The sequence below is a fragment of the Crassostrea angulata genome, chromosome 10, assembly GCF_025612915.1.
Source record: "Crassostrea angulata isolate pt1a10 chromosome 10, ASM2561291v2, whole genome shotgun sequence".
In the NCBI taxonomy this organism is placed as follows: domain Eukaryota; kingdom Metazoa; phylum Mollusca; class Bivalvia; order Ostreida; family Ostreidae; genus Magallana; species Magallana angulata.
Window position 1 is genome coordinate 7288725 of NC_069120.1, and position 26231 is coordinate 7314955.

General features: G+C 33.5%; 3 protein-coding genes across 7 annotated transcripts in view; 1 reads left to right on the forward strand and 2 right to left on the reverse strand.

Annotated features, from left to right (window-relative positions):
- Positions 1–696: 696 nt before the first annotated feature.
- Positions 697–8235, reverse strand: LOC128168056 (40-kDa huntingtin-associated protein-like). The gene is made up of 12 exons (XM_052834142.1): positions 8101–8235; positions 6546–6592; positions 5268–5340; positions 4448–4607; positions 4242–4310; positions 4000–4062; positions 3821–3878; positions 3669–3731; positions 3481–3572; positions 2280–2361; positions 1346–1392; positions 697–1162 (listed from the first exon to the last, which is right to left on the reverse strand). Exons 1-12 carry the CDS (start codon positions 8157–8159, stop codon positions 1025–1027), a joined length of 951 nt encoding a protein of 316 aa, XP_052690102.1. The 5' UTR covers positions 8160–8235; the 3' UTR covers positions 697–1024.
- Positions 8236–13384: 5149 nt separating this feature from the next.
- Positions 13385–23705, reverse strand: LOC128166513 (uncharacterized). Of its 3 annotated transcripts, none has more exons than XM_052831747.1 (10): positions 23664–23705; positions 17466–17557; positions 16908–17151; positions 16438–16619; positions 16203–16324; positions 15544–15682; positions 15111–15338; positions 14286–14433; positions 13946–14100; positions 13385–13681 (listed from the first exon to the last, which is right to left on the reverse strand). In XM_052831747.1, the coding sequence occupies exons 2-10, from the start codon at positions 17545–17547 to the stop codon at positions 13440–13442; spliced, it is 1542 nt and encodes a 513-aa protein (XP_052687707.1). In that variant the 5' UTR covers positions 17548–17557; positions 23664–23705; the 3' UTR covers positions 13385–13439. The 3 variants fall into 3 exon arrangements, with proteins under 3 accessions (XP_052687707.1, XP_052687705.1, XP_052687706.1); XM_052831745.1 differs by lacking the exon at positions 23664–23705 and adding an exon at positions 18063–18213; XM_052831746.1 differs by lacking the exon at positions 23664–23705 and adding an exon at positions 17836–17992.
- LOC128166512 (unconventional myosin-XV-like) overlaps positions 18326–26231 on the forward strand; it is a 60445-nt gene continuing 52539 nt past the window's right edge. For 2 of the 3 annotated variants that reach the window (XM_052831722.1, XM_052831729.1), the window contains exons 1-3: positions 18326–18397; positions 21594–21741; positions 25941–26014. The gene's annotated coding sequence lies outside the window, so the exon portion shown is untranslated. The remainder of the gene's footprint in view (positions 18398–21593; positions 21742–25940; positions 26015–26231) is intronic. The other variant, XM_052831725.1, reaches the window with a different exon arrangement.

Below are 26231 nucleotides of genomic sequence, written 5' to 3' on the forward strand. Positions count from 1 at the left end.
TGAACACGATTACCCTCCATATTTTACGCGCCTTATTTATCCATCTTCTTATTGGCATTTTTACGGGTTTTATCCAGTAGAATTATGCAAACCCCGCCTGCGCCCCAAACAGTACTGTAATTAACTATACGTTACAAGGTTTATCTATCAAGACAAAAACACTGGAAAATGTTAATATATAACTATTAGTTAGATCCTACATGCAAACACCTGGAATTGGAATCGTAATAAAAGACCCCCCCCCCCCCCAGCGCAGTAAGGATACATGAACCTAAAATCATGGCTAGCTAGCGTTTTCTCATCATGTAAAAATATTGACCTGTTATTCATGATTTAAGAACATTCTCACATTTTATAATCCAAAATATGTTAAAGAACAATAAAGATTGCATAAGCATGCTTCGTAAATAAATTTGAGAAATGTTTCTTCGCAGGGGGGCTTAGCAAAGTTATACAAAACCATAACCTAATTTGTTCTTGCTTGTCAAAATTTTTGATCACTCTAGCCCCCCCCCCTTTAATTTGCTTCTGACGCCATTGTGGACACAATAAATCAAAAACTACCGGCATGTCTAACTGCAATATATTATTTGGTATGTTACATATTGCTGACGACAAAATATCAAAGATGAACAAGCCTCTATACCAGTCATAGAAAAATTTATCACACAATCAAACATACAAGAAAACAAAAAATCAACTTACATGCCTTTATTCGTAAAACTTAAAATAATTCCGTATAATAGTTCCTAGTAAATTATTCAATCTTTCTAATCTAAGAAAGATTGCAGAAGATTTTTTTCAAATCATTGAAGATGACCAATACAAATTTATTTTCATCCTTTCCAATGTGCAACACCAATAGTAAACACTTTCTGATTTGTTTGATAATCAGCTATTCTGGTTGGATGAATGATACAAAGGAGTTCTCTCCCTTGTAAAGTTCCTGTACAGAGAACTGTTGTGTATGTTAACCTTTGTGTGTATGTGCATGTGACAATCTGTGGGCGTTCCCTAACTACGACTAGACTCCTTCTCCCGAGGGGTGTGTCAGTTCCTGAATGACAAGAAACAGTAGATGGTTTTGTTCTGTGGATAACAGGGGCCATAACTCTGTTTGTAGCAATCGTAAAGATATCAGATCTGAAGATTGACACGCCATCTATGTATGAAAAAAAAACAACTGATGAGTTACGTTCTATCATGTTTTAATACCTTATTAAAACTCTGCTTTTTACCTTTGTTATGCAAACAAAATAAGGCATATTAAGAGAAAACTTCTGTGAACACCTCATATTTGTGCTGTCTAATTTTGTCATTTAAAACTGTTACTAAGAGAACTTACTACTATTGACTGCAACATAAGGAACAAGTCTTCTCCAAGATATTGCACTGAAAAATACAAAACCAGATTTAAGACATCATGAAATAAAGGCAAGTCAATACATGTATAAATATGCAATATTCAACTTAAACACTACTAACAGTAAGAATTAAAAAAGGACTTATAGATAGTTAAAAATAGTCACAGTCTTCCAAAAACTTTTTACTGTTAAATATCTAGTATCTTAACAAAAATGAAAACAATAGAATCAATGAAATACAGTCTGGAGATAAAAATTAATAAATAAGAAGAAACGACTGGAGCACAACTCACACCTGAACACCAACTACAAGTATGATCCAAGAAAATAACTAACTTTAATAAATCACTCAGTCATACATGCATGAAGAACAAACATTATTCTTTTTAATACAGCTTGCTTCCACATATTTAAAATTCTAGTCTTCTTTTCTCTATGAAAACACAGTTTTTTGCTATCTATCATCCACGCTGTTTCTTAGAAATATCCCATTGCATATGTTACATTTGTCAACTTGTGGTGTATAAATGTTGTAAGTTTTGTCACACCTCATGTACCATGTATGAAATCTCTAATGTGATATGGAAATACACTATTTTGACAATTTCTTTAATAAACCTGCTGAAAAAAAACTTCTGAAAAAAGTCACCAATGTAAAATATAGATTATTTGCAACAACTGGTATTTTGCATATCTAAGTACATCAACCAAGAGTGGACTAGGTGGGACATAGAATTTACTTGAGAGTCCATGGACCAACATTATAGACTTTGAAATCAGCCAGTGGTCCCTTTGTTGCCCAGTTAGCTAGATTCTACAGCCCCATGGTAAACACATTCTAACAACAAACTGTGGTGCCTTGCAAATTGATTTCCTAATGATCTCTTTACATCTACAGTTTCTTTTACCAGTTACCTGTGGTATTGTCTTCATTAAAATCCCAGGTGTATTTCTCCAAAGTTTGGGCATGTTCTGGTCTTATTCTCTGTGGTGTGGGCTACAGTTCAAAAATAAAGGATCAACGTACTTTTCCTTGTAACAAGTAAATAAGTTGACTTATTGTTCTCAAACAGTGAGAGGTCTTTCCCCTCTTTTTAAATATAAATTTTGCGTGCAGCATATAGATGTTAAACAATTTACAAAGAATTTCAATGTTTTGTCTAGTGTTACAATAAATTTAATTACTATTGTGAAAATCTAAAAAATGAGAAATTAATGCCCCCACTGATATCATAGTTTAAAAGAATGTGTGAAAATAACATGTGGGATCAAGACCCTATATAACAGAAAAGAGCACTGAAATAATTTAGTAAGCTTTGGAAAAAATAAATATTCAATTATTTCTTCATTACAGTGTTATCATTTTCATATTGCCACTATATTCAAAGTACCGGTACTCTTTTTGCGCATAAAGTTAAATCCTTCTCCTTGACATGAAGGTGCATAAGGCCGGTGCTTATCCCCATTTTCTGTGGTGCTAAGCAGATGAGAGTCATTGACTCCCCCTGGATGGGACACCATTTCATCGCAGATTAACTCCCAGTTAATGCCGGTACCCAATATCAACTGGGTGGACAGACAATGTAGATAAAGTGCTTTGCCTAAGGACACAACAAATAACATCAAGTGACCACAGCAGGTTTTGTACCAGTGACCTTTGGGTTACTGGCCTAATGACCACTGAGCTATTTGCTCTTTTGGTTCATAACTTCATTGTTCATTCACCAGTTTTAAATTAGATTCATTTTTTGCTCTCATTTTCATCTAGTTTCTATTGATAAAAACAAAAAAATCTTATTGTTTAAGGATCCATGTTTGTGGTAAATGAGTAAATACTGACAATCTTACAGTAGATACATTTCAGGTAATTTGGGTCTAATGACATTTTCGGAATGGTATTTATGCTGGGAAATTGCAATCTTTAGGTTTAAAGTTTGTAAACCAAACATCCATGGGAACAACTTCTAAAGTTTTTCATTTAAAAGGTGGAAAAAACCTAATAATCCCAAGATGACTTTCTACAGGGTCTAGAAGACCTAAAACTTTTTGAATACATGTACCAGTATTACCATATATGGTTCACTAGGTGACATGCATTATGAGATTGTATACATACCTGTAACATCATTAACAAGAGCACCCTTGAAATCTCACAGAGACAAAGGAAATCACAATAAGCCCCCACTGGCCGGCCCGTGATGGAAGAACCTAAAAACCAATGAAGTCAACACAACATTTTTATACTGGACTTGCTAAGATTTTCTGTTCATTCAGTGTTACTTTGTAAGAAATAAAATTACTTGCCTCCTCTCTCTTGTGCTAAGTAGGCCATCTCTGTGAGGACACTTAGAGCTCCATCATAATCTTCTGTAAAGCAAAAAACAGTAAACTACCATCAGTACAGAGAGAGAGAGAGAGAGAGAGAGAGAGAGAGAGAGAGAGAGAGAGAGACTTACTAATTGCAATTTTACAAGAGGTGACTTCACTGAGAGATTGAAGACAGTCAAGTGGGCTCTGAAAAATATAGCATTCATTATGACATTATTTTTAAATGAATACAATTCCTTATAAGTCAAATGAAAATATTCAAACAGTCAGTGAAGAATAGATATGTAAAATTATTTAGATACACTACATGAGACTGGAGTTCTGCTGCCCTTTGATAATGTGCCATTGCTTCACCAGGTTTGTTTAGTTTCTGAAAAGATTATTCAATAACAATATTGCAAAGGTATTTTCGGGTGAATTTCAAATAACAGGTAAAATGAAAAGGAAAATAAATCAAATATGTACCAACTTTACTTCATTCTTACATATTGTTTGAGTTCTTAAATTATTTTAATTAAGTGTTTGCAGAAAATAGTAACTATTATTGACCTTCAGGGCATTGCCAAGCTCCATACACAAAGCAGCTGCCAATGCTGCACTGTTGTTCTCGATGTGAACCTACAGAATACAATCAATAATAACAGGGAATAAAAATAAATACAAGTAACAAATATTCTATTGATTAAGACTCCATGTTTCATTTAACAAGTACTTTTAAAAACTATATCCCATTTATTTGACCTGGGAGCCCTCACCCGTATTGCATGGCTGTAACAATTGATGGCTGCTGTAAGGTGTTCGTTGAAGCTGGGACACCTGAGCTCCTGATTGGCTACTTCTGCCTCCAGGAAGTTACGAGCTGCCTCGGTCAGTGATTGGGATTCCCCTGCAGCATTCACCATGGTGTGCTCACATCTATGTGAAACAGAAAAGACGCATAATAGTTACCAATCTAAAATATGTGTGTGCATGGTATCTGCAATATTGCAGACTTGATGCTATAATTATGTGCTGTAATTTTGTAATGTGTTAAATATAAATGCTGATTGGCTTGACACAGATTTAGTAAATAAAAATTGTACTGTTTTCCAATATTTCAAAATGATATTTTCATATTCACACAAGTCAAAGTTCTGTTAAAATATACGTGCTAGTTTTATCTATTTGTTGTTAATCTTGTAATTTTATCAAGTCTGCTTAATTTCTGAATGCCCCTTATACCCCCAACAGACACTGGATAATGCTATACTATCATGAATTCATCACGGACTGTATAAAATATACTGCTTGGGGTGGGAAAAACCATTATTTCTATATCTTATTTCAGAGGTATGGAAAATTAATCCTACTGTTTCAGGGTTGGCAAAAAAAGCAGAAATTACTTGTATATCCTAGGATGGTGGGATATACTGGTCTTCCTGGGAATTATACTGGTGTTTCCCAGGAAATCCTGGGATATAAACTACAACTACATACTTCATTAATACTTTTAATCATATCTGTTGGAATGTACACAGTTGTACCCCTTGCTAGCTATGATATTTAATCATTGTCTTTATTCTGCTTCCAACTTACCTTGCTTGAGCAAGAGCACAAAAAGCAGCGTACTGTTGGCATTCCTGTTCCTTCAATAACTTGGACAATGACGCTGTAAACAGATCGAGGAATTCCATAAAACATTTAACAATTAAATTCAATATTGCATCAGAAAAACCATAAACAGTCTATCTCCTACTTGAAGTACTTAAAACAGATTATGCTTTTTATTTTCATTCATTTATTAAAATTGAATATTAATTAAACAAATAAGTTTCGAATGTTCATACTAGGGAAAAATGGTTTTCCATATAATCTGTTATAGGCTAGATATAAATGCTGATGATTTATACAGAGCTAAGAATACATTAAAGAACAGGGGCGTACAAGGCGTTGAATTTCAATTCAAGTTAAAATATTAATTTTTGACTTGTATGGATTGTTTTCATTATAAATTTCATGATGGAAGTCAATATTAATTGTGCTTTCATTCTATAAACATGACAGGTATTGGTTTCCAAATTAAGCTGCACATCGTTTTTTGCCTAAATCTTGGATCATTCACTGCTCTTAATTGCAAAATTAGGTATGAATGGGTCCTGACTCCATCTTAAAAGTACTTTTATTTAAAAAATAAGTTTATTTTGAATTTTATTATTGATTTATTAAAATGGAGTCTATAGATCCATAATGGGTCAAATTTGTGATTTTCACCAAAAACGTGTTTCTTTATTAATTATTGTCAAAAACGTTCAATTTATTCACCCATACTCTACTGTGTCAACTTAGCTTACTGTGATAAGCGGAGGCTCGTAGTCCATACTTCTCCATAGATAGGGAGTTCGAATCGTATAGACGGCATTTTATTTTTAATTCATTTGCCTTTAAGTAAAACGTGTTTTGCTTTTTTATTGATTAATATGAGAAAAATATCTAATACCATTTATATCATGAAAACAATTACGTAATGTTCATGTTCTGTACATACAATGTCGCATAAAAATAGCGCTAGCACAGATATGAAATCATGTTGTAATGCTTAAAAAGCTTCAAATAAAACAAAGGAGATAAGTTCAAAGTACCGTTCATGTATTAATTATTGTATATTATTTATTTGTCAGAGAATGCAGCTCTATATTATACATGTACATGTATTGTACTCATGCACAGTTTCAAATGTAAAGATTTTTTATATGTTCATATGCCATTTCAAAATCTTACGTATGGGGGGATTTGTCAGGCCTTGTACGCTCTTGTCTTTTATAAAACTATCAATATTTCTACTGAAAGTTTATTATAAAAAATTGCGGAACTTACAGTATTGCTCAATCCCTTCTGCTACATTTGGTCGTTTCAGGAATCGCCTAAAATATTCAACCATTAGCTTTTTAAATGATTTCTTCAAAGAAATTCAATTTTGCCTTGAAAATTTTATAGTTAACACAAGAAAAATTCAACCAAAATTGGGCTTTGAAGATTTTACAGTTCAACTAAAATTGGGCATACTTAGACGGAGATGTGGTCAAGGGATGAAAAAATTTTTAGCAGTAATTTTGTTGTAGCCTCGATCAAATTTAAAGAATGATAAACAACGAAAATGAAATATAAAAGAATGTCAAAGTTCCAATAAACATAGTTAATGGTCAATGATGACATGTTTATACTAATAAAATATAAATTTAAGGTACTATGTAAACAATCAGGTTTTTTTATTTTGAAAAAAAAATGAAAATGCAAAACTGTAGCCAAATCTGATGCTTGAACAAGAGAGTGGATTCAAAACATGAAATGTAACATGAAAGGAGCTAGGTTGTTTGGTAAATTCATCTGTAAAGCTGTAATTTCCATGGGTATAAAAAACCCTACATATTTTTTAGTTGCTGTTTTACAGATCGAGTTTTGTGAGGAGCAGACCAGTCAGTCGCCGCAGTACCTGGAGGTAGCTCAGTTGGTAGAATATCTGACTGGGGCCCTGGTTTTAATCCCAGTTGGTTTATTTTTATATTTCTCCCATCCCGTTATATGTGATGCAATGGAACTGGCAGGTTAACTCCTACCAGGGGAAAAAATCTGAGTATGTCAATCCTCAAGGGCCAAATCATTTAAGGAATTTGACTGTCAGACCAGTGTTAATACTGGAGCTAGAGAGCTCTGCTCAGGTGGTAAAGTACTTGATTAGAAATGCTGAGGGCCTGGGTTCAAATTTGGTCTAGTTTGTCATTACTTCCCCCATCCTGTTACAGTTTTATAATAGTTAATCTGAACTGAGGGGAGTGGGGCAGTTTGTGACCCAAGAAAAGGTTGTAGGGCAATGTTAGGCATCTTCCCAAGTCAAGGGTTTCTGATCTGCACTCTCCTCACAGAGGAACAGAGTGGACCGAAAACGCTTGGCTAGCGAAGATGAATGTTAGGGGGATGTATAATCTTTCCTGACACAGCTATACTACAGATATGATATGCAAGTTGTATACGTTTTTTCTGATAGGTACAAACTTTCTTAATAGTCAGTTGCAGGACCATGGACACTGACATTCATAATCAGTGTCAATATTTTGTATGTGAATGCATCGGTATAATCTTTTTTTAATACATACACATACAATATATTAATTACATTACCTTGCCACAGACAGTGTGCCTCATGTATGCAGACCAGTTTAAACAATTTGACAATTTAAATACCCACTCTTAAATTGATCAGAAGCACATCATTAGTACCCACATTCTACTTGACACTTTCTTGACAGATAAAACACCAAGGCTATATTTATTAACATAGCTCGAAAATTCTCTGTTGCAATGATGGTAAAAACACATCGCTTGTGTGTTCAACTAATATTTTTCCATGTTCATTGATTAACATTGTACTTACTTTTTCAATTTATTGGAAACAGCTCTATATTTCCCGAGCACGTCATAATCCTTTTCCATTTTGAATGATTTTATTTTTTACTTCATCAATTTGACAGGTGCGTTCGGATTTAAACAAGTCTTTCCAAATTTATTCGCGCAATCATTAAAAGAATTAAAAAAAATCCAAATGATAATAAATTCGGCTCTGTTTTAAAAAAACAAAAACCATGAACTATTAATAATTTAACTACCAAATACCACTTCTTTGATCTTTCACCAGTCTTGCCAAGGTCACAATTAACATGATTAAAAGATATGCATGGACCTTCCACCAAGGTGTTGTTAAAATGAAAATTATAATAATCTCAGTGTCAAATTCTCAACAAAAATATATTTTGAGATTGTAAGAGTAATTTTCATTGAGTTGGTGGTAATGATCAAAGTGTTGTGCAGTTGCCAGGAACATGAACCAGGGGCATCAAGCAGACATAATACTCCTGGATTTCTCCAAGGCATTTGATAAAGTGCCCCACCAACGACTGCTTCTGAGGCTGGAGCACAATGGAGTGTCTGGAACAACACTAGGATGGATTCAGGACTTCCTGAGGCAGAGAACCCAGGCAGAACTCTTGGATGGTTATACATCCTCAGCTCTTGACGTCCTCTCTGGAGTGCCACAAGGTACCATCTTAGGACCACTTTTGTTCCCGACTTACATAAACGACCTTCCAGAGTATACTAACTCAGATGCCAGACTGTTTGCTGATGATTGCCTGGTCTATTGACAGATCTGAAACCAGAGAGATGCAGCCAAACTACAGGAAGATCTCACTGCCTTGTGAAAAGATGGGTACACAGGTGGCAGGTGAGACAGCAACTGCAAATGTCCTATACCTTGCACGGACACTAGATGGAAGTTGTAAAGAGTGGAAAGTATCTTGGTGTAACCATCTCCCAGGATCTCCAGTGGACGAACCACATCCATACCACCATAGGCAAAGCTACAAGGAAACTAGGCTTTCTGAGACTTAACCTGGGCCAATGCACACCATCAGCGAAGGCAACAGCATACTGTACCCTGATCAGACCAGCGATCGAGTATGCTTCGTCTGTGTGGGACCCCCACCAAGCCACACTCACCAGAGAAGTTGAGCAGGTACAACGAAGAGCTGCCAGGTTCATATATAACAACTATCGTGACACCTCCACCAGATGTGTAACATGCAGACTCCTGCACCAACTCGAATGGGATTCCCTCCAGCATAGGAGAACCATTCAGAGACTAGTCCTATGCTACAAGATCAGAAACCAGCTTGTGGATATAGATCCAGAGAAGTATTACACACCTGGTGACATACGAACTACTAAGAGGGAGTCACAGACTCAGACAGCAGCGGGCCAGTAAAGAAGTTTACCGGAATTCCTTCTTCCCGCTATCGGTGAGAGATTGGAATCATCTACCAGAGACAGTTTTAGCAGCACCTACCATAGAGGAGTTCAGGACCAGACTATCCAGTGTCCCCTGGACTCAGCTGCAAGCTCAGTAGACGACTCAGTCATAGTGAAAATAGTTTTAACAGTTTTTAAAAGTGAAAGCCTCCTGTTTTAAATCCACACAAGTTTCTGGGTCAGATGTCCTACTTATCAGAAAGATTCTCAGTATAAAAACTGTCCAGAGCATATTTTTCCTTTCAGTTTGGTCTTATATGGTTCACCTTTCATCCATACAGAGCTAATGGGTAAATGGTTCACAATGACCTTGGACCTCAAATTTCTTGGTCACAGGTCTAGGTCATATATGAAGGTAAAGACTGAAGCAGGGTGCATTATCCTAGTATTCTTTTAATAAAACACAAGCCTTTTTAACCGAGTTTTCCAACGGAAAAATCCGGTTATTAAAATGGTGAAAATGGCGGGCGGGTGGGCAGGAGGCTGCCAAAAGGGTACCCTCATTGTACGGATAACTCCTCCTACAGTTTTCAAGACAGGAAGTTTTTCTTTTGCAGATCAATTGTACATATATCAGAGGTGTGCACATTACTAGGATTTTGATTTCCGATAATTTATGAAAAAAATACCAGCTTTTGAACTTAGTCATTTTTTGGCAAAATATTGCATATAGGGTACCCTCATTGTACGGATAACTCCTCCTACAGTTTTCAAGATAGAAAGTTGTTCTTTTGCAGATCAATTGTACATATATCAGAGGTGTGCATATTGCTAGAATTTGGATTTCCGATAATTTATGAAAAATATACCAGCTTTTGAACTTAATCATTTTTTGGCAAAACATTGCATATAAGGTACCTTCATTGTACGGATAACTCCTCCTATAGTTTTCAAGATAAGAAGTTGTTCTTTTGCAGATCAATTGTACATATATCAGAGGTGTGCATATTGCTAGGATTTTGATTTCTGATTATTTATGAAAAAATACCAGCTTTTGAACTTAGTCATTTTTTGGCAAAATATTGCATATAGGGTACTCCATTTCACTGGATACAGGTTGACATGGATTATGGATACAGTTCTCATAAAAGAAAACCCGGTTTACTGTCACATTGACAGCTTTTCACTTGTTTATACCTTAAAATAAACATAGGTAAACACAGATTACAAAGCTCACCGAGACGAGACATCACCCTTATGAGACTTCACCTTTATGAGACCACCTTTATCATTTTAAATGAAAATCATACTTTATGATCTTGGATATTCATGGATTCTGTTTTGACACAATATCGTATATCATCTGTTAAAAATTGTATGATAATCATGTGTTCATATGTTAATCAATACAATAATATAAAATTAAATATTGCATCCTATCATATTTACAACATATATCATATAATACAATAAAATACCATGATAAACAATGATGAGATATGATATTGTAATGTATGATATGACAGTGTATTGTGTTATACGTTATTGTATTTGATCAAATAATACAATATCATAATATATAAAACAATATAGTATTATATTACAATATCATATTACATAATACATCATAACATTGAAAAAAATGATATTATATTGTATAATATAGTATGATATTGTATGATAATGTATAATTTTTGATACATAATATGATATTGTATCATATGATACAATATTATTTGATACAATATTGTATCATATCAAATGATACAATATTATGTGATAAAGTAAAATATTATATAATACAGTATTATATTATACATATTGTATCATATGATACAATAATATATTTTACAATATCATACAATATAATTTCATGTGATGTGATAATATATCTCAATATAAACCAATATCATATTATACAATATCGTATGATACGATGTTATATAATATAACAGTATCATATTATACAATTCCATGTGATATAATTCTTTTTTACAGAAACTAATATCATATTATACAAAATCGTATGATACATATTATAGAATATACAATATAGTATCATAGGATACAATATATTATAAATTGCAATAGCTTATGTAATAGTATCATGTGATTAAATAATAAATTAATAATACAATATAATATTATACAATATTGTATCATAATATACAATACTATACATAACAATATCATGATACAATATCATAACATAAAATATCAAAAAAAAAATTACAATATCATATCATATCATATAACTTTTAATAATATTACATATGATATTATATTGTATCATATTAAACAATATTGTTTCATACCATACAATACTTTATCATAGGAATCATGTTATATCATTTATCAACAAACACATCTATCTATCGAGCAGGTTTGAGTGAGGTAGGAGATTTTTTTAGCATCCTGGATAATGGAGATCAGGCTCTGCATCTGAAGCAACCTCTGCGTTTCATTTATAATATAGTTGAATCAACTATGCAAGCTATCATCTATAAAACATGTGACCTGTTCCAAAAAAACTAAACCTCATCCAGCATCCGAAACCTATGGCTCAGATTCAGCATTCAAGCCTGTCAGGTGCATCAGTATACATAAGACGCATCTCCATGCAAGTTTGGTGAAGTTCAGACCAGTAATAACTAAGATATCATCATCAGAGGGCACTAGCAATTAAAACCTTAACCTGCTCCAGCATCTGCAACCTATGGCTCAGATTCAACATCCATGCCTGTCAGGTGCATCTGTATCATAATACACACCATCCATTCAAGTTTGGTGAAGTTAGGACCTGTAATAACTAAGATATATTTTTTAGCATCCTTGATTATGGAGATCAAGCTCTGCATCTGAAGCTTCCTCTGTGATTCATTCATACTACAGTTTAATCAACTATGCAAGTTTGAAAAAGTACTATTATCTATTAAACATGTGACCTGTTCCAAAAAACTTAACCATATCCAGCATCTGAAACCTATGGCTCAGACTCAGCATTCAAACCTGTCAGGTGCATCAGTATCATAAGACGCACCATCCATGGAAGTCTGGTGAAGTTACGACAAGTAATAACTAAGATATAATCATCAGAGGGCACCTGTTTCAAAAACTTTAACCAGCTCTAAAAACCTTAACCTCCTTCAGCATCCGAAACCTATGGCTCAGATTCAGCATTCAAGCCTGTCTGGTGCATCAGTATCATAAGACGCACCATCCATGGAAGTCTGGTGAAGTTAGGACAAGTAGTAACTAAGATATAATCATCAGAGGGCACCTGTTTCAAAAACTTTAACCAGCTCTAAAAACTTTAACCTCCTCCAGCATCCGAAACCTATAGCTCAGATTCAGCACCCAAGCCTGCCTGGTGCATCAGTATCAAAAGACACACCATCCATGAAAGTTTGGTGAAGTACAGACCTGCAGTAACTTAGATATTGCTATCAAAGGGCCCTTGCAACAAAAACTTTAACCTGGTCCAAAAACCTTAACCTCCTCCAGCATCCGAAACCTATAGCTCAGATTCAGCACTCAAGCCTGTCTGGTGCATCAGTATCATAAGACACACCATCCATGCAAGTTTGGTGAAGTACGGACCTGCAGTAACTTAGATATTGCTAACAGAGGGCACCTGCAACAAAAACTTTAACCTGGTCCAACAACCTTAACCTCCTCCAGCATCTGAAATTTAGGACTCAGATTCAGCATCCAAGTCTTTCAAGTCCATAAGTAGGTCCAGATGCATCATCCATGCAAGTTTGGTGAAGATAGGACAAGTAATAGCTTAGATACAGGACCTGCAACAAAAACTTTAACCAGGTCCGGACGCCGACGCCGAGGGTATAGCATAAGCTCCCCCTGACTTCGTCTCGGTGAGCTAAAAACTGGTCCCTTTGAAAATAAACTCAACATTTATATAATAATAAAAATTTAATTAAAAAAAAGGTTGCATAGAAATTAAGTACGTCAGCTTTTAAATTCTGACCATGGGATTTCACTATTGTAGAATTTCATTTTTTTGTCAAATGTAAGTGATGTGAACTGCTGCAACAAATCCTGGGATCTAGGGTCTACAAGGGCATTCAATTCAAGTTCTTCTAGAACATTGTCCCAGTTTGATAAGTCAACAAAATTGGCAGAGATGGCAACACTCTTTGTCAGGTTCTCCACTCTGTGTGGGCAGCCCGCTGGTACAAACAAAACTTCTCCTGAAATAGAATTTCAAAAAATCATGTAGACTGTATCACAAGACAAATTACCGGTAACAGAGATTTACATTAAGAAAAGAAACTACTCAAAATAACTGGTATTACTCTTTAGCAGGGAAGATCTACACACTTTGAGAGGGCTTGCATGATAACTATGGCTTTTGAATGCTGTGTCTTCAAAAAGTCATCTTTATGGATAGTCACATCTTCAAGAAAGAAAATATTAACAATTTTGTAAAGAATTAACTTGTGTGCTATACAGACCTTCACTAAGAATGCACTCTGAGGGGTGAGTTAGGTGTAGCAATGGCTGATTTTCAAGATTAGGATTCCTGATGTCTGCCTCAAACACGGGATCCATACTGTTTGAGTACTGGGGGTAGAGGTAGGGAAGATCAGATTGTGGGAAGAACACCCATCTACATACCAAAGTCAACTCAGTTTTAGTTACATGTATTAGTATACTAGTATATAGAGAGAGATAAATGAATGTAAGAATACCTAACATGATATTGTAAAATTTATATTCTGTAACTGATTTTTAGTTTATGAACATCCTAGAAAAATTGATTCAATCTTCATCTATTCTATAAAGTTCGTGCACCTTTTAGAGCCCTGAAACACCGCCATCCAAAAGTTGGATCCAAAAGCGTCCACATGGAGTTCACTACAGAGGCCTGCAGGGGCAACAAACAGACTGGGCCAGCTGTCTCTGTACAATGACCCCTCGCTGGTCCTCTGAAGAAAGTCACCTAGGAGACAGGCAGTGTCATTTAAGAGAAAAGCACTTGCTTATTGGATGATTCAATATCTTTAAATATGTAATTACCTCCTCCTTACAAAAGGTCTATCACTTGCAATGGGACAGATTAGCTCATTTATAATCATTGACAGTAAGTCACTTTAAGTTTCAGATTGCATGCAAATGAGATGAAGGCATAATATAATATGGTTGAATCATTTAAGCATACAGTTTAATGTACAGTGGCCTCCGGGTATAACGAGATGCTCGGGACATCATTTTATTTCTTGTTATAGCCGATACTCGTTATATATCTGAGGTTGGAAATTCCCAAGGTGACACATGATCATTGTTTACTTTTTTTACATTTCAAATAACATTTATAAGCATATGCGATAATGAAATAAATATAATTTATAAATCATTTTATTTTTCATTTTATAAAAAGTCAACTCATTGTATGCAGTACCTCGTAATATCCGAGCTTGTTATACCATGAGGACACTATATTCAATTGTATTTTGAATTCAGAATGAATTGAACATGGATATGGATTACAATTACTTTGGCAAAGAAAATTTTCAATAACATTTTACTTTGTCATAAAATGTTATTGAAAGAAAATTTTCAATAACATTTTATGACAAAGTAAAAGCAATTTTTTTTTTACACTCATTGTTGTCTTACCAGCAAAATACCTTGGTATCCTTATCTTCTCCACGAGCCTAGGGCAGTGGATTGGGAGGCTCCAATCAAACAAGTATCCTGGACTTGCGTTTCTGTCCAATTGACTTTCGTCATCTAAACCCTCTATCCGGTCGATATAATCTGACACAGTTATCTTTTCTTTGTTTTCTAGCCGTGCCCATTCACAAGAGTTCTGTACTGAATGTTTTAAGGTTACAACACAGTCTCCTAGAATTTTAAAATAGTTAAAGAGTACCATAATAGGCCTAAATCTAGCAAGATAACGAATAAAAATATGATTTCAGTATAACAATTATATTATGATAATCCATCATTTTTGATATATCATTTAAAACACAACTTTGAGAGCAATTTTTGAACAAATTTCCAATAGAAGCACAAAGAAATAGGAAACACTATAAAGATTTCTGACCTGCGTGTGTTTTGATGTCCTGTGGAGACATGGGGGAGCCAGTGACTCTGAGGCCGGTAATGATGACTGGCCTCTGTTTGGAGGAATACTCCTCATAAAACCTCTCTGAGGTCAGGTCCTCAGCCAACACTCTGTCCACCTGCAATATGAACATCAAACTATTACTGTAGATTGGCAAATAATCACGATGGTTTTAATTTCACTATGTTCGGAATTTTATATTTTCCCACGAAATTAAACCCATCGTGAAAACTATCATTAGTTTTCAAAAACGTTTCAATGCTTATATTCTGCTCAATTGATTTTGAAGCAGTGTGAAATTAAAACCATCACGATTGGTACTTTAAAAGAAATCATGAAATTTTAACACCGTGGAATTAAAACGACTTACAGTATTATTACATTTATTAGTCAGGTAATAACATTGTTTGTGTTAATTAAGAAATATATTATCTTTACTTGTGCATTTCATTGCTAAACATTTATAACTACACTTGGAAGCTGCATGTAAAAGTTTAAAAATAAAAGGAAGTGTTACAGACAGATTGAATTGGAGGTATTCTTATAGACATACTGGTATGAAGAAAAATCTTGTGGACTACCGTAATTTTCTTTTATAGCTGTATGATTTTTTGCAAATAATATTGGCCTATGCTTACTTTCTGATATACTGGCATGGACAAATTGGACGATGAAGGAAGACTGTGCAAGGCTGACGTTTGGTCTCTCTGAACTTTGACCTGCTTGCTGACTCTCCCTAGAAGCCATTTGTGTTCAGAATCTTAAGCAAGACAAAAAAATAAAACTCAGGTTTGTTTGTTTCATTGAAGTTTCTAAAATACAGTATAAAGTACGGATCAGAATTGTTCAGAAGATGAGTAAATTTCAAAAAACCTGGATTATCACTATTCAGTAAAACAGCCTTTTCAAGATGGTGTTTGGCAGAATCAAAGTCTCCGAGTTTCTCAAAAAACGAGCCAAGAGCTGCCTGGACATCGGAGCTAGGGCCATTAATCTTTATAATGTCCTTTAGTCTTGTTACCTCTGACAGCATGAAGGACTGTGTTATCTCTAGTCTGAAATAAACAATTATTTCTTCTTCATATAAAGTTTTTTGTCATAAATACAGTACTACAAAACTTACATACCAGTATCATTTCTTTAGCCGTAGAATCTATGTTTCCGAACATAATTTATAACTAAGTACTTGAAAAAAAAAAAAACAAACAACTATATAAAAAATTATGAATTTGCATCTTGAAAAAGAGAAGGAAAAATGTTTCTGTTTTTAATGTGTCACCTTTCAGACTGTAATGTAAGCACACACACATGTGCATGTGTGTTATCAAGAAAGCTGTGTTCACCTCATAATTCCTGCAAGCACAGTATCAGAATTTTCACTAAAAGGTAGGTTATCTGTGTAATGATTTTTCACTTTCTGAGGCTGTCTCCTCCACCATTTTGCCACAGCTACCTTCACTAATGGTTCCTCCAAGTTACTAGTACATAAAGTATGTGCTCTCTTTGTTTTAAAAGACTGAACACCATTCTCCTCCTCTACCTTGTGTTTCCTTTTTGTCAAAGGTACAGAGTTACTTGATTTCTTCACTAGACAGAAAAAAGTGCAATTGATATTATTTTTGGTGAAAAAATTGTTTGAAACTTTTTAAATTACAGTTGAACTTCGGTATCTTGAACACCGATATCTCGAATATAAGGGAATGGATATGTCAAAGTGATTTGTACTGTAAGTCCCAACCATTAATACTACATGTATAAGTATTTTACCCTTGATATCTCAAATACTCAGATATCTCAAAGTTTCTAACCAGTCCCATCTAGTTTAAGCTAACGAGGTTTAACTGTACTATAGTTTTTTTTATTGGTTCATTGCATATGATATTATATCCTTTAAATCATACCGGGTACATGAACTTCTTGTTCAATCACAGGCCATTCTGAAATCATCTCAGCAGCTTCTTCCTGTTCACAAACACTCATCATTGAAAGTTTCCTTGTAAATTGAAAAAGAAAAATACAATAAACATATTTTCATCAGCTACCTTCTGGGAGATAAATGTTTATCCCAGGTGAATACAAGTTTTGGTTTTGTATAGATCAATGGCAAAAAAACCCCAAAACAACAACAAACAAACAAACCAAAAAAAAAAAAAAATAATAATAACCAAATCATCCCTCCATTCCACAGAATGAGTAAGGAAATTTATAAATCAGTCAAAAACTATATAGTTCAAGATTTTATGTGCTGTAATCAGACTAAAAATGAATCACCTTAACAAGAGGCACTTTTTCTCAAGAAAAACGTAATCCAAGTTGAAGGAAAAATAAGTCCCATTTGGTGGGTAAAATAGGTATACAATTCAGGCATTTAACCAGCAAATGGGAATCAAACCACCAAACGGTGCCCAACCCGTTCATTACAATTATATATGTTCTTTCTGACTCAAATTTTAATTATACATCAAATTATTATGCACAAACAATCTATAATATCTTACAGTGACTTTTTTTTACTCAGCTAGTTCACAGCAAATCATAAATCATTAGAAATGATGATCATGATAGATGTAAACATGGACACATGTTGCTTTACTTTCATTTTCACTTTCGGTCTCTGTAGATTTTTGCCAACTCGTGGAGAAAACCATTCTTTAAGAAGACGTTTCAGTGGATACAATAAAGATAGTAAAAGCATTAAAAACAAATTAGAATATGTAGCATATTTTGTAAAACATAGCTATGGTGAATTATTATGAAAATATAACCAACGATCGAGTTAATATGACAAATTGGAACTTTCTTTGGACTTCGTCATCCGAAGAACTCAAAGAGGGTAAAACTGCAAAACGAGACAAGAATGATATTATTTCCCTTTGAAATATATAATTCACACTGTAATTGGTTAATGCTTTATCAACTTTATGTCATTGCATGTACATATCAATCTTTGGATGAAATTAATTTCTCAGGTGTAAGTTTCGCGGGAAATGACGTGTTTTAAATTTTGAGGAATGTGTCAAGATGAAATAAAATAAAGTATGAGTTTAACTTTACATTATAAAAAAACCCATATTATTTATGTTTCAATCAAGTGTCATAGAAAGGCTCTTTTTTTATGGTGGCATTCCCCCCCCCCCCCCCATGTGTGCAAGTTATTTTTCTATCAAATATGTCGACTTGCGAGCTTAATATTAATTGACATGCAAGATAGGGAACATACTAAAGACCTGAAATACTAATGACCTGAAAGACCTGAAAGACCTGAAATTTTATATAAATGATACTTTTATAAGATTTTAGTCAAATGAAATTATTTTGTGGGGGTTTAAATCATATTTCCAGGTATAATTTTGTTTAAAAAAATATCATAATGATCAGTTATTCAAGCAGAAATATGAAAGACCTGAAAATTTGAATTGACCTGAAATTTTCAAATAACCTGAAATTTATATAATTGATATAGATGATACTTTTATAAGATTTTGGTCTAATGAAATAACTTTGTGGGGGTTTACATCATATTTCCAATTGTGTTGAAAAATATTATAATGAGCTGTTATTTACGCAGAAATATGAAAGACCTGAAAATTTGAATTGACCTGAAATTTTCAAATGACTTAAATTTAAACGATGGATACATTTCTATGTTCTGTGTGAATTTTAATGTCTATTGTTGAGTTTTTATCATATTTCCAGGTATATATGTGTTAAAATATATCAAACCAAAACATGGGCTGTTAGATGACCTACACATTTACACCATCACAAAATTTCAGGTCAGCCCAAATTTTCAGGTCAATTCAAATATTCAGGTTTTTCATATTCCTGTGTAAATAATATATTTTAACACTTATATACCTGGCAATATAATAAAAACTCACAAATAAACATTAAAACTGATACAGAACGTATATATATAGAAATGTGTCAATTATATATAATTTCAGGTCAGCCCAGATTTTCAGGTCTTTCGTATTCCTGCGTAAATAATTGATCAGTATGATATATTTTCACACTTATATACCTGGAAATATGATTAAAAACTCACAAATAGACATTTAAACTGACACAGAACTTAGAAATGTTTCAATTATATATAATTTCAGGTCAGCTCAAATTTTCAGGTCAATTCAAATTTTAAGGTCTTTTGTACTCCTGCATAAATAATTGATCAGTATGATATATTTTAACACTTATATACCTGGAAATATGATAAAAACTTACAAATAGACATTAATATTGACACAGAACATATATATATAGAAATGTGTCAATTATACACAGAACATAGAAATGTATCAATCATTTAAAATTTCAGGTCATTTGAAAATTTCAGGTCAATTCAAATTCTCAGGTCTTTCATATTTCTGCATGATACTGGTCATTATGATATTTTTTAAACAAAATTATACCTGGAAATATGATTTAAACCCCCACAAGTAATTTTATTTGATAAAAATCTTAGAAAAGTATCATTTATATAAAATTTCAGGTCTTTCAGGTCTTTCAGGTCATTAGTATTTCAGGTCTTTAGTACGTCCCGCAAGATAGTGTTGCACAACAATAGCAGCTGGATTGGTGTGTTCAAAATTTTTAAAAATCTATTTAAAAAAACCTAAATATCGCCACATGTGACTTCCAACATGCTAGATTCTATACTTATGTTGACATGCAAGATAAATTAATATAACGTTAGTTCTGTCAGCATAAATTAGATGCATGTCAACATGAATAATTATTTATAAATGCATGTCAGCATAAAAAAGTAGCATGTCGACATACAAAAGTTGAATGTCAACATATTTATCTTGCAAGTAAACATAACTAAATTGACATATGTTAACAAATAAGTTATATGTCGACGTAGATAAGTTGCACGTCAACATATTTATCTTGCATGTAAACATATAAACATGTTGCATATCGACATTAAATAAGTAGCATCTAGCATAATGGAAGTTATTTGATTTTTTTTCCCATTTCCTGCATGTCAACATAGTTAATATTTTGCATGTTGGCATAACTATCGTTCATGTCAACTAATTATCATATAGACATATTTGATAGAAATGTAACCTGCAAGTAAGGGGCAGAAGTATGCCACGTACCATAGTTTTATTTTTTATTTAAAAAAATTATCATTTGATTCACTATTAGCATATTTTACAACTTACATAAACAAAAATCTATTCACAAATCTTCAAATTCTAATCCGTTGGAGGAAGGGATGGGGGGGGGGGGGGTAGGTGGGTGCATGCAGACTACATATACCTTATAAAAAATTCTACATTATTGTCATTTGTAAATTTTTACATGTTCTAAAAAAAAAACGGAAGTGGGCAGCGGCAAGGGGGGGGGGGGGGGGGGGTGATACATTGAACCATTGCCATCTATAAGTTAGTTCTTTTGTTAATGGAGAGCATTTTTTATAATAAAATAACAGCTCCTTTCAAGATATTACATATATATTAATGAATGAAAACAAACTCATAAAAGCAGATAGTTTAATTTGCTGTCTGATCGAAGTCATTATTCTTTTCAATATCCAGCCATGCACTCTTATTTTAATGTTTTTCACCAGAATTATACATTTCAGTCAAAAATTAGTTGTTGGCAAGATTTAAAATATTGCCATATTTAAGTTGTTTGCCCCTTTAGCTAATTAAAAGCTAGGTTTACAGTGGCATATCTAGAAGTCAATGCTTGTGGGTTTGAGGATTACCTAGGGATGGTTTATCTTGGGGATGGAGGGGGTAAAAGTCCTCCTGAATTTTTTAAAAAACAATTTAATATGTTGATTTATTTTTTGTTCTTTATTTCAAATAAACAACATAATATTAAATCATATCTTCTAGAATATGTTTTATGGAGTTCAAGATGTAATTGACAAAAATTGCCAACAACTTAAAGTTATATATATATATATAAAATCGAAGGGAAGCAATGTTTATAAACTGAAAATTTAACCAATGGCTCTTTAATCATAAGTTCATAATATAATGAGCTTTGAATTCTGTTTTGTTTTGCAGCTCAAAAAGATTGAAATAATACACTTCTTGAAAGCTAATTGATACTTGGTGAAGTGCAGGTGTTTGATAGCTGTCATCACTGAGGTCCTGTCAACACTCTAACAGAGGTCCACTGAATGATGGAGGTCCACTGAATAATGTTTATGAGGTATGAGTCAGTTTTTTGCATGTATTGCTATTTTGTGATAGCATGCACATATTTCAGTAGATATTATCACCATCACCTATATAGATAAGTGATCACATATTCTATGTAAATGGTAACATCCCTTTTTACCAAGATATCACCTTATTGATAGGTGGTACAAATATCATATTCATTTTGAGTTGCTGATATCAGAGACCTGTATAATAATTTTGCAATAATTAGACTTGTAGACTTATAGTGCTGTAAAGTTTTTCTTTACATAATTGTGTGAGTCTATTTGATATTCATTTATCTATTATTAGCTCACCTGTACCAAGAGTTTTCAAATTTAGACAATTCTTTTAAGAATTTATAGATTCAGTTTTTTCCAAATTGAGCATCCTTTCTCTGAGGTCAAAGTTTCATAACAAGAAAATTGAACGAGGGAAACAAAAATTTTCTGATGAAATTTTGTTCAAGTAAGCATGCAGTGTTATGAATGGTTCCTTCATTTACCAAGTAGATTACCAGTAGTCAATATTTGTATGGTAAAAAGTATTTAAGCCACACCAACATAATTTTTAGTTTGTTGGACATCCAGAATTTCCAGGATGCGGGAAATTAATAATAATATTATTTGTATCGTTTTATTTAAAAAAGAGCGCGGTGTCTGACGAACAAGAAATTACATTGGTGTGGCCTTACCGACATCTATCATCAAAAATCCTTACTTATATCTAGAATTTGTAGTGTTTGATGTATGGACATTAGCATTGGGTTTACTGTAAACGTGCTACATTTAGCTGTGTATTTTATTTAGCGCAATAGGCAGAATGTGTCTTCTGCTAAATGAAGTGCATCGCTAAATGTCATGCATATAAGAATAGTCACATTCAGGAATACGCTAATTCAAATCCATACCAACTTGTTCAAAAGCAAATTTTCGCCAAATACTGTAAACCTACTTTTATTTGCGTGCGAGAAATTTTTGCGAGGTTCGCGAGAGCCTCGTCGTCACGATTATTTCACGCCGTGAACCAGTCTTTATCGTATGATAGTTATAACAAAATACGGGTCTGGATAAGGCTTGGTCGCGAACATTAGTTGTCGCGAACCAGTTTATTGGAAGTAAATTGCTAAATAAAGTCACTGCGAATAAATGGTTTACAGTAATGTACACGCCAAATATAATACGTTAACAATATATTGTATGACTATAAGAAAAATTGTTGTTTAATAAAAATACATGTTAAATTCAAATAGGTGACATTACTTCATTGAATACTAACATAGATCATTGCACACATTCATGAAATAAAATATAACTCATTAGAATACATTGATAATTTATGTACCGGTATACATTAATACTGAGCTGGAAAGAGACGTCACTTGGTATAAATATCATAACCAGTAATTTATTTTGATATATAGTTGTAATTATTCTATAGAAACTGTAATTCAGCTCCATTGACCATCAGTAATGTATGGATAAGATAAGGAACCCTAACCAGTATCTAAATGACAGAATTGCCCCTGATGCATTAATATCTACTGCAATAAATTCCTGGGTACCCTCTCCTAACTGATATATATTTATCCCCCTGTTATTGATGAGCAATTCTATAAAAACAGCATTTTTATGCATTCAATAATCACTATAACAATCTTAACAAGCATTCTGAGAGTATTGCATAAGCAATACACGTCCCCTACCGGTTTGTATTATTCTATGAAAGCTTCCAAGCACACAATTATTTCAGAGCTGTCATGCTTTAATCAGAGATAAAAAAGAACAGAGGAAATTAATACTATATATTTGATATAGAAATTAAATACAAAATAGGTAAAATCATCTCCTGTAATTTCGCCAAGTCTATTCTGTATTCGCTGGTAAAAATTTGTGAAAACAATGCACTGTTATGCACAATATCATTTCTTACCGTCTTCTGTACCCCGAATCAAACCAAACAGTTAAACAGCCTAACCCGACAACGAACCCGATTGTAATAATACCCCCCCCAAAAAAACCCTGCCAATAAAATTTACAACACAATGCTTCACACTATTTTACAGAATTTATTTGTTTGTAAGAAATGATAAAAGGAATGGTACAAGTAACGCACGATATTATTACTGACTACATACTGGCCTCGTTTATTCAATACACACCGAACCCGATAACGAACCCGAACATTAAAAAATTGGAATATAAAAAATTAATTTTCTCGAAAATATGTCAATCAGACGCTACAAAAGTGTATACTTGATCTGTAGTTTGACATTTTGAAGCTGTTCAGCAATTTTCATATTATTCCTTAATTGCATAAAGAAAAAAAGTGTGGAAAACTGAAGTGGGACAGACAGACGGACGGACTGACGGACGCATAGGAAAGCTATAGTCCCCTCCGGTGAAACCGGTAGGGGACTAATAATTGATATTTGTCTATGTTGAACTGCATCAGCTAAGGAAAGATAATTGTGAAGTGCTGTTTATAGTAGATTTGAAACAAGGGAAATTAATAAATGTACAAAATTGTGAGAATATAAGTATTCCTCGTGGATGTTAAAAAAAATCCACTTTTATTTTTCTGATGGTCAGTGAACTACACAATTGTACATGAATTTATAATACGAAAATTAAGTGCTTGCAATGTTTAAAAATTCTTGCAAGTTGATAAAAATCGGAACAATCACAAAACAGCAAACTGTTATTTGTGTAAAATATTACAGTATCTAGAATTACAAGAATGAAGATAATTAAGAAAACAAATGAACAAAACTATTGTATTTAAAAGATATTTGACAAATATTTTTTGATAAAGGAGCAAGGATTGAAATGCCGCAATGTAATCGTTGCTTCTGACTTTCCTTCTATATTTTAATGAGTTTTGATATTAGTGAGGGTTGATTGATCACTGATTGACCTTCAGACAGTCTGGAGCTGTGATGATACGATAATGTGATGATCTGTGTATACACTGCCAGCAAGTGTTTGGATAATACTTAACATGTCAAACACTGACCACGAGCAAAACAGGTCAAAATACTCTTAATAATTATCTAGCCATAAAAGTGCTGGAACCTGTCACTCGCCGGGCATTAATCTCTTACTGATGAGTGGAGTCTAAGGGCAGTAACTCCAAAGTTGTCGTATATTAAAAGTAGCTAGTCTTGGAAACAGAAAAGAAAACTCCATTAGAAGCAAAATTGATGTTAAGGGGACATGCAACAATGCATGCATGTATCATTTCCATAATGCATTGAATATTTTTTATCCAAGAAATATGTCGGATCTTATATAGGTAAATATTAACAACTTACAATGTATTTCTCTTGTATATATGATGGAATCAATCTGCTTGAAAAATTGTAAGCTATTCTCAGAAGCTACTTGATCCTCAGGTACAAAATATATTATGACTAATTTTGCCCATTATAAACAATTTTAAATCGCTCATATTGTCATATAAATTACTTTTTTTGGCCAAAGTCATTATGACACAGAAAAAAATTAAGCATGATAAAAATTTTCTTAACTGGTAAATTAACATTGTCGCAAACCACGGTTTTGAGTCCACAAGTTTTCTGATGGAGAGAATTGATGTGAATCACACGTGGGTCACCGACGATGCTAAATTAATTGCATGATAATGTTACAAGCAGAAATTAATTTGTATCCTTTCTGCTTTTTAATTTGCATGTTTTAAGTGTACTAACTCCTATTTACTACAGTAACTACGTGTATAAGGCAGTTGCACATTAAAGTCATGGGTTGGGTGGGTGTGGGTACTTCTGCATTAACTTCGTGTATTGTAAGATGCATTGTAAAGTATATCTAGATATATGATCACCAGAACTTAAGGTTTTATTACATTAAATTATAAATATACCTTGATAATGTATCAAAATTACACAAAAATGTGCACTGTGGTTTGTTAATAATCCTTCGGAAATCTATAACCTCGTTATATTTATTTCTTATTTAGAGATGCATATGATTTAAAAGGCTTTTAGGGCAATGTATTGGTAATAAATTAAAATTTAATCAAATGATCAATAAATTACCCAATTATTGAATTCTTTTATAGGGTGCATATCAACATTTAAATATCTATTAAAGATTTGAATGATGAATTGTTGATGGTAGTGTTTGGTATTGAGAGGTCCAGCATTGTTTTAACACTGATTATCACTTAGTTTGTTCTACTGGGTTACAGCTACACGGTGGGAGATTGATCACGGCCAGGGAGAGATGGTTGGATGTGTATTGATTTTCACCTGCTGATTACAGGTATGTTTTGTGGGATGGTGTATCCTTTATGTACAGGAGGCTGTCAGCTTGCTGGGGCCCATCTTGGAATCCAGCAACAATAGCCATTCTTGAGGAAATGTGACGTAAGCAGAGGTTTTCATTCTTTTTACCTGACCTGACTTGAGGATTGATTTTATAGTGTCATGTTGATCTATTTACCATTGTAAAGTAGGGAATTGGATGTTTATGTTTCTAT

Coding starts and splice junctions, on each gene's coding strand:
- LOC128168056 (XM_052834142.1), bottom strand. CDS start 8,159: ATGGAAAAGGATTATGACGTGCTCGGGAAATATAGAGCTGTTTCCAAT. Junction 4,608..5,267: donor TGTGCTCTTGCTCAAGCAAG/GTAAGTTGGAAG, acceptor TGTTTCACATAG/ATGTGAGCACACCATGGTGA. Junction 4,311..4,447: donor GTTACAGCCATGCAATACGG/GTGAGGGCTCCC, acceptor TGTATTCTGTAG/GTTCACATCGAGAACAACAG.
- LOC128166513 (XM_052831747.1), bottom strand. CDS start 17,547: ATGATGAGTGTTTGTGAACAGGAAGAAGCTGCTGAGATGATTTCAGAA. Junction 14,101..14,285: donor GTGTTTCAGGGCTCTAAAAG/GTGCACGAACTT, acceptor TTTGGTATGTAG/ATGGGTGTTCTTCCCACAAT. Junction 13,682..13,945: donor AGAGTGCATTCTTAGTGAAG/GTCTGTATAGCA, acceptor ATTCTATTTCAG/GAGAAGTTTTGTTTGTACCA.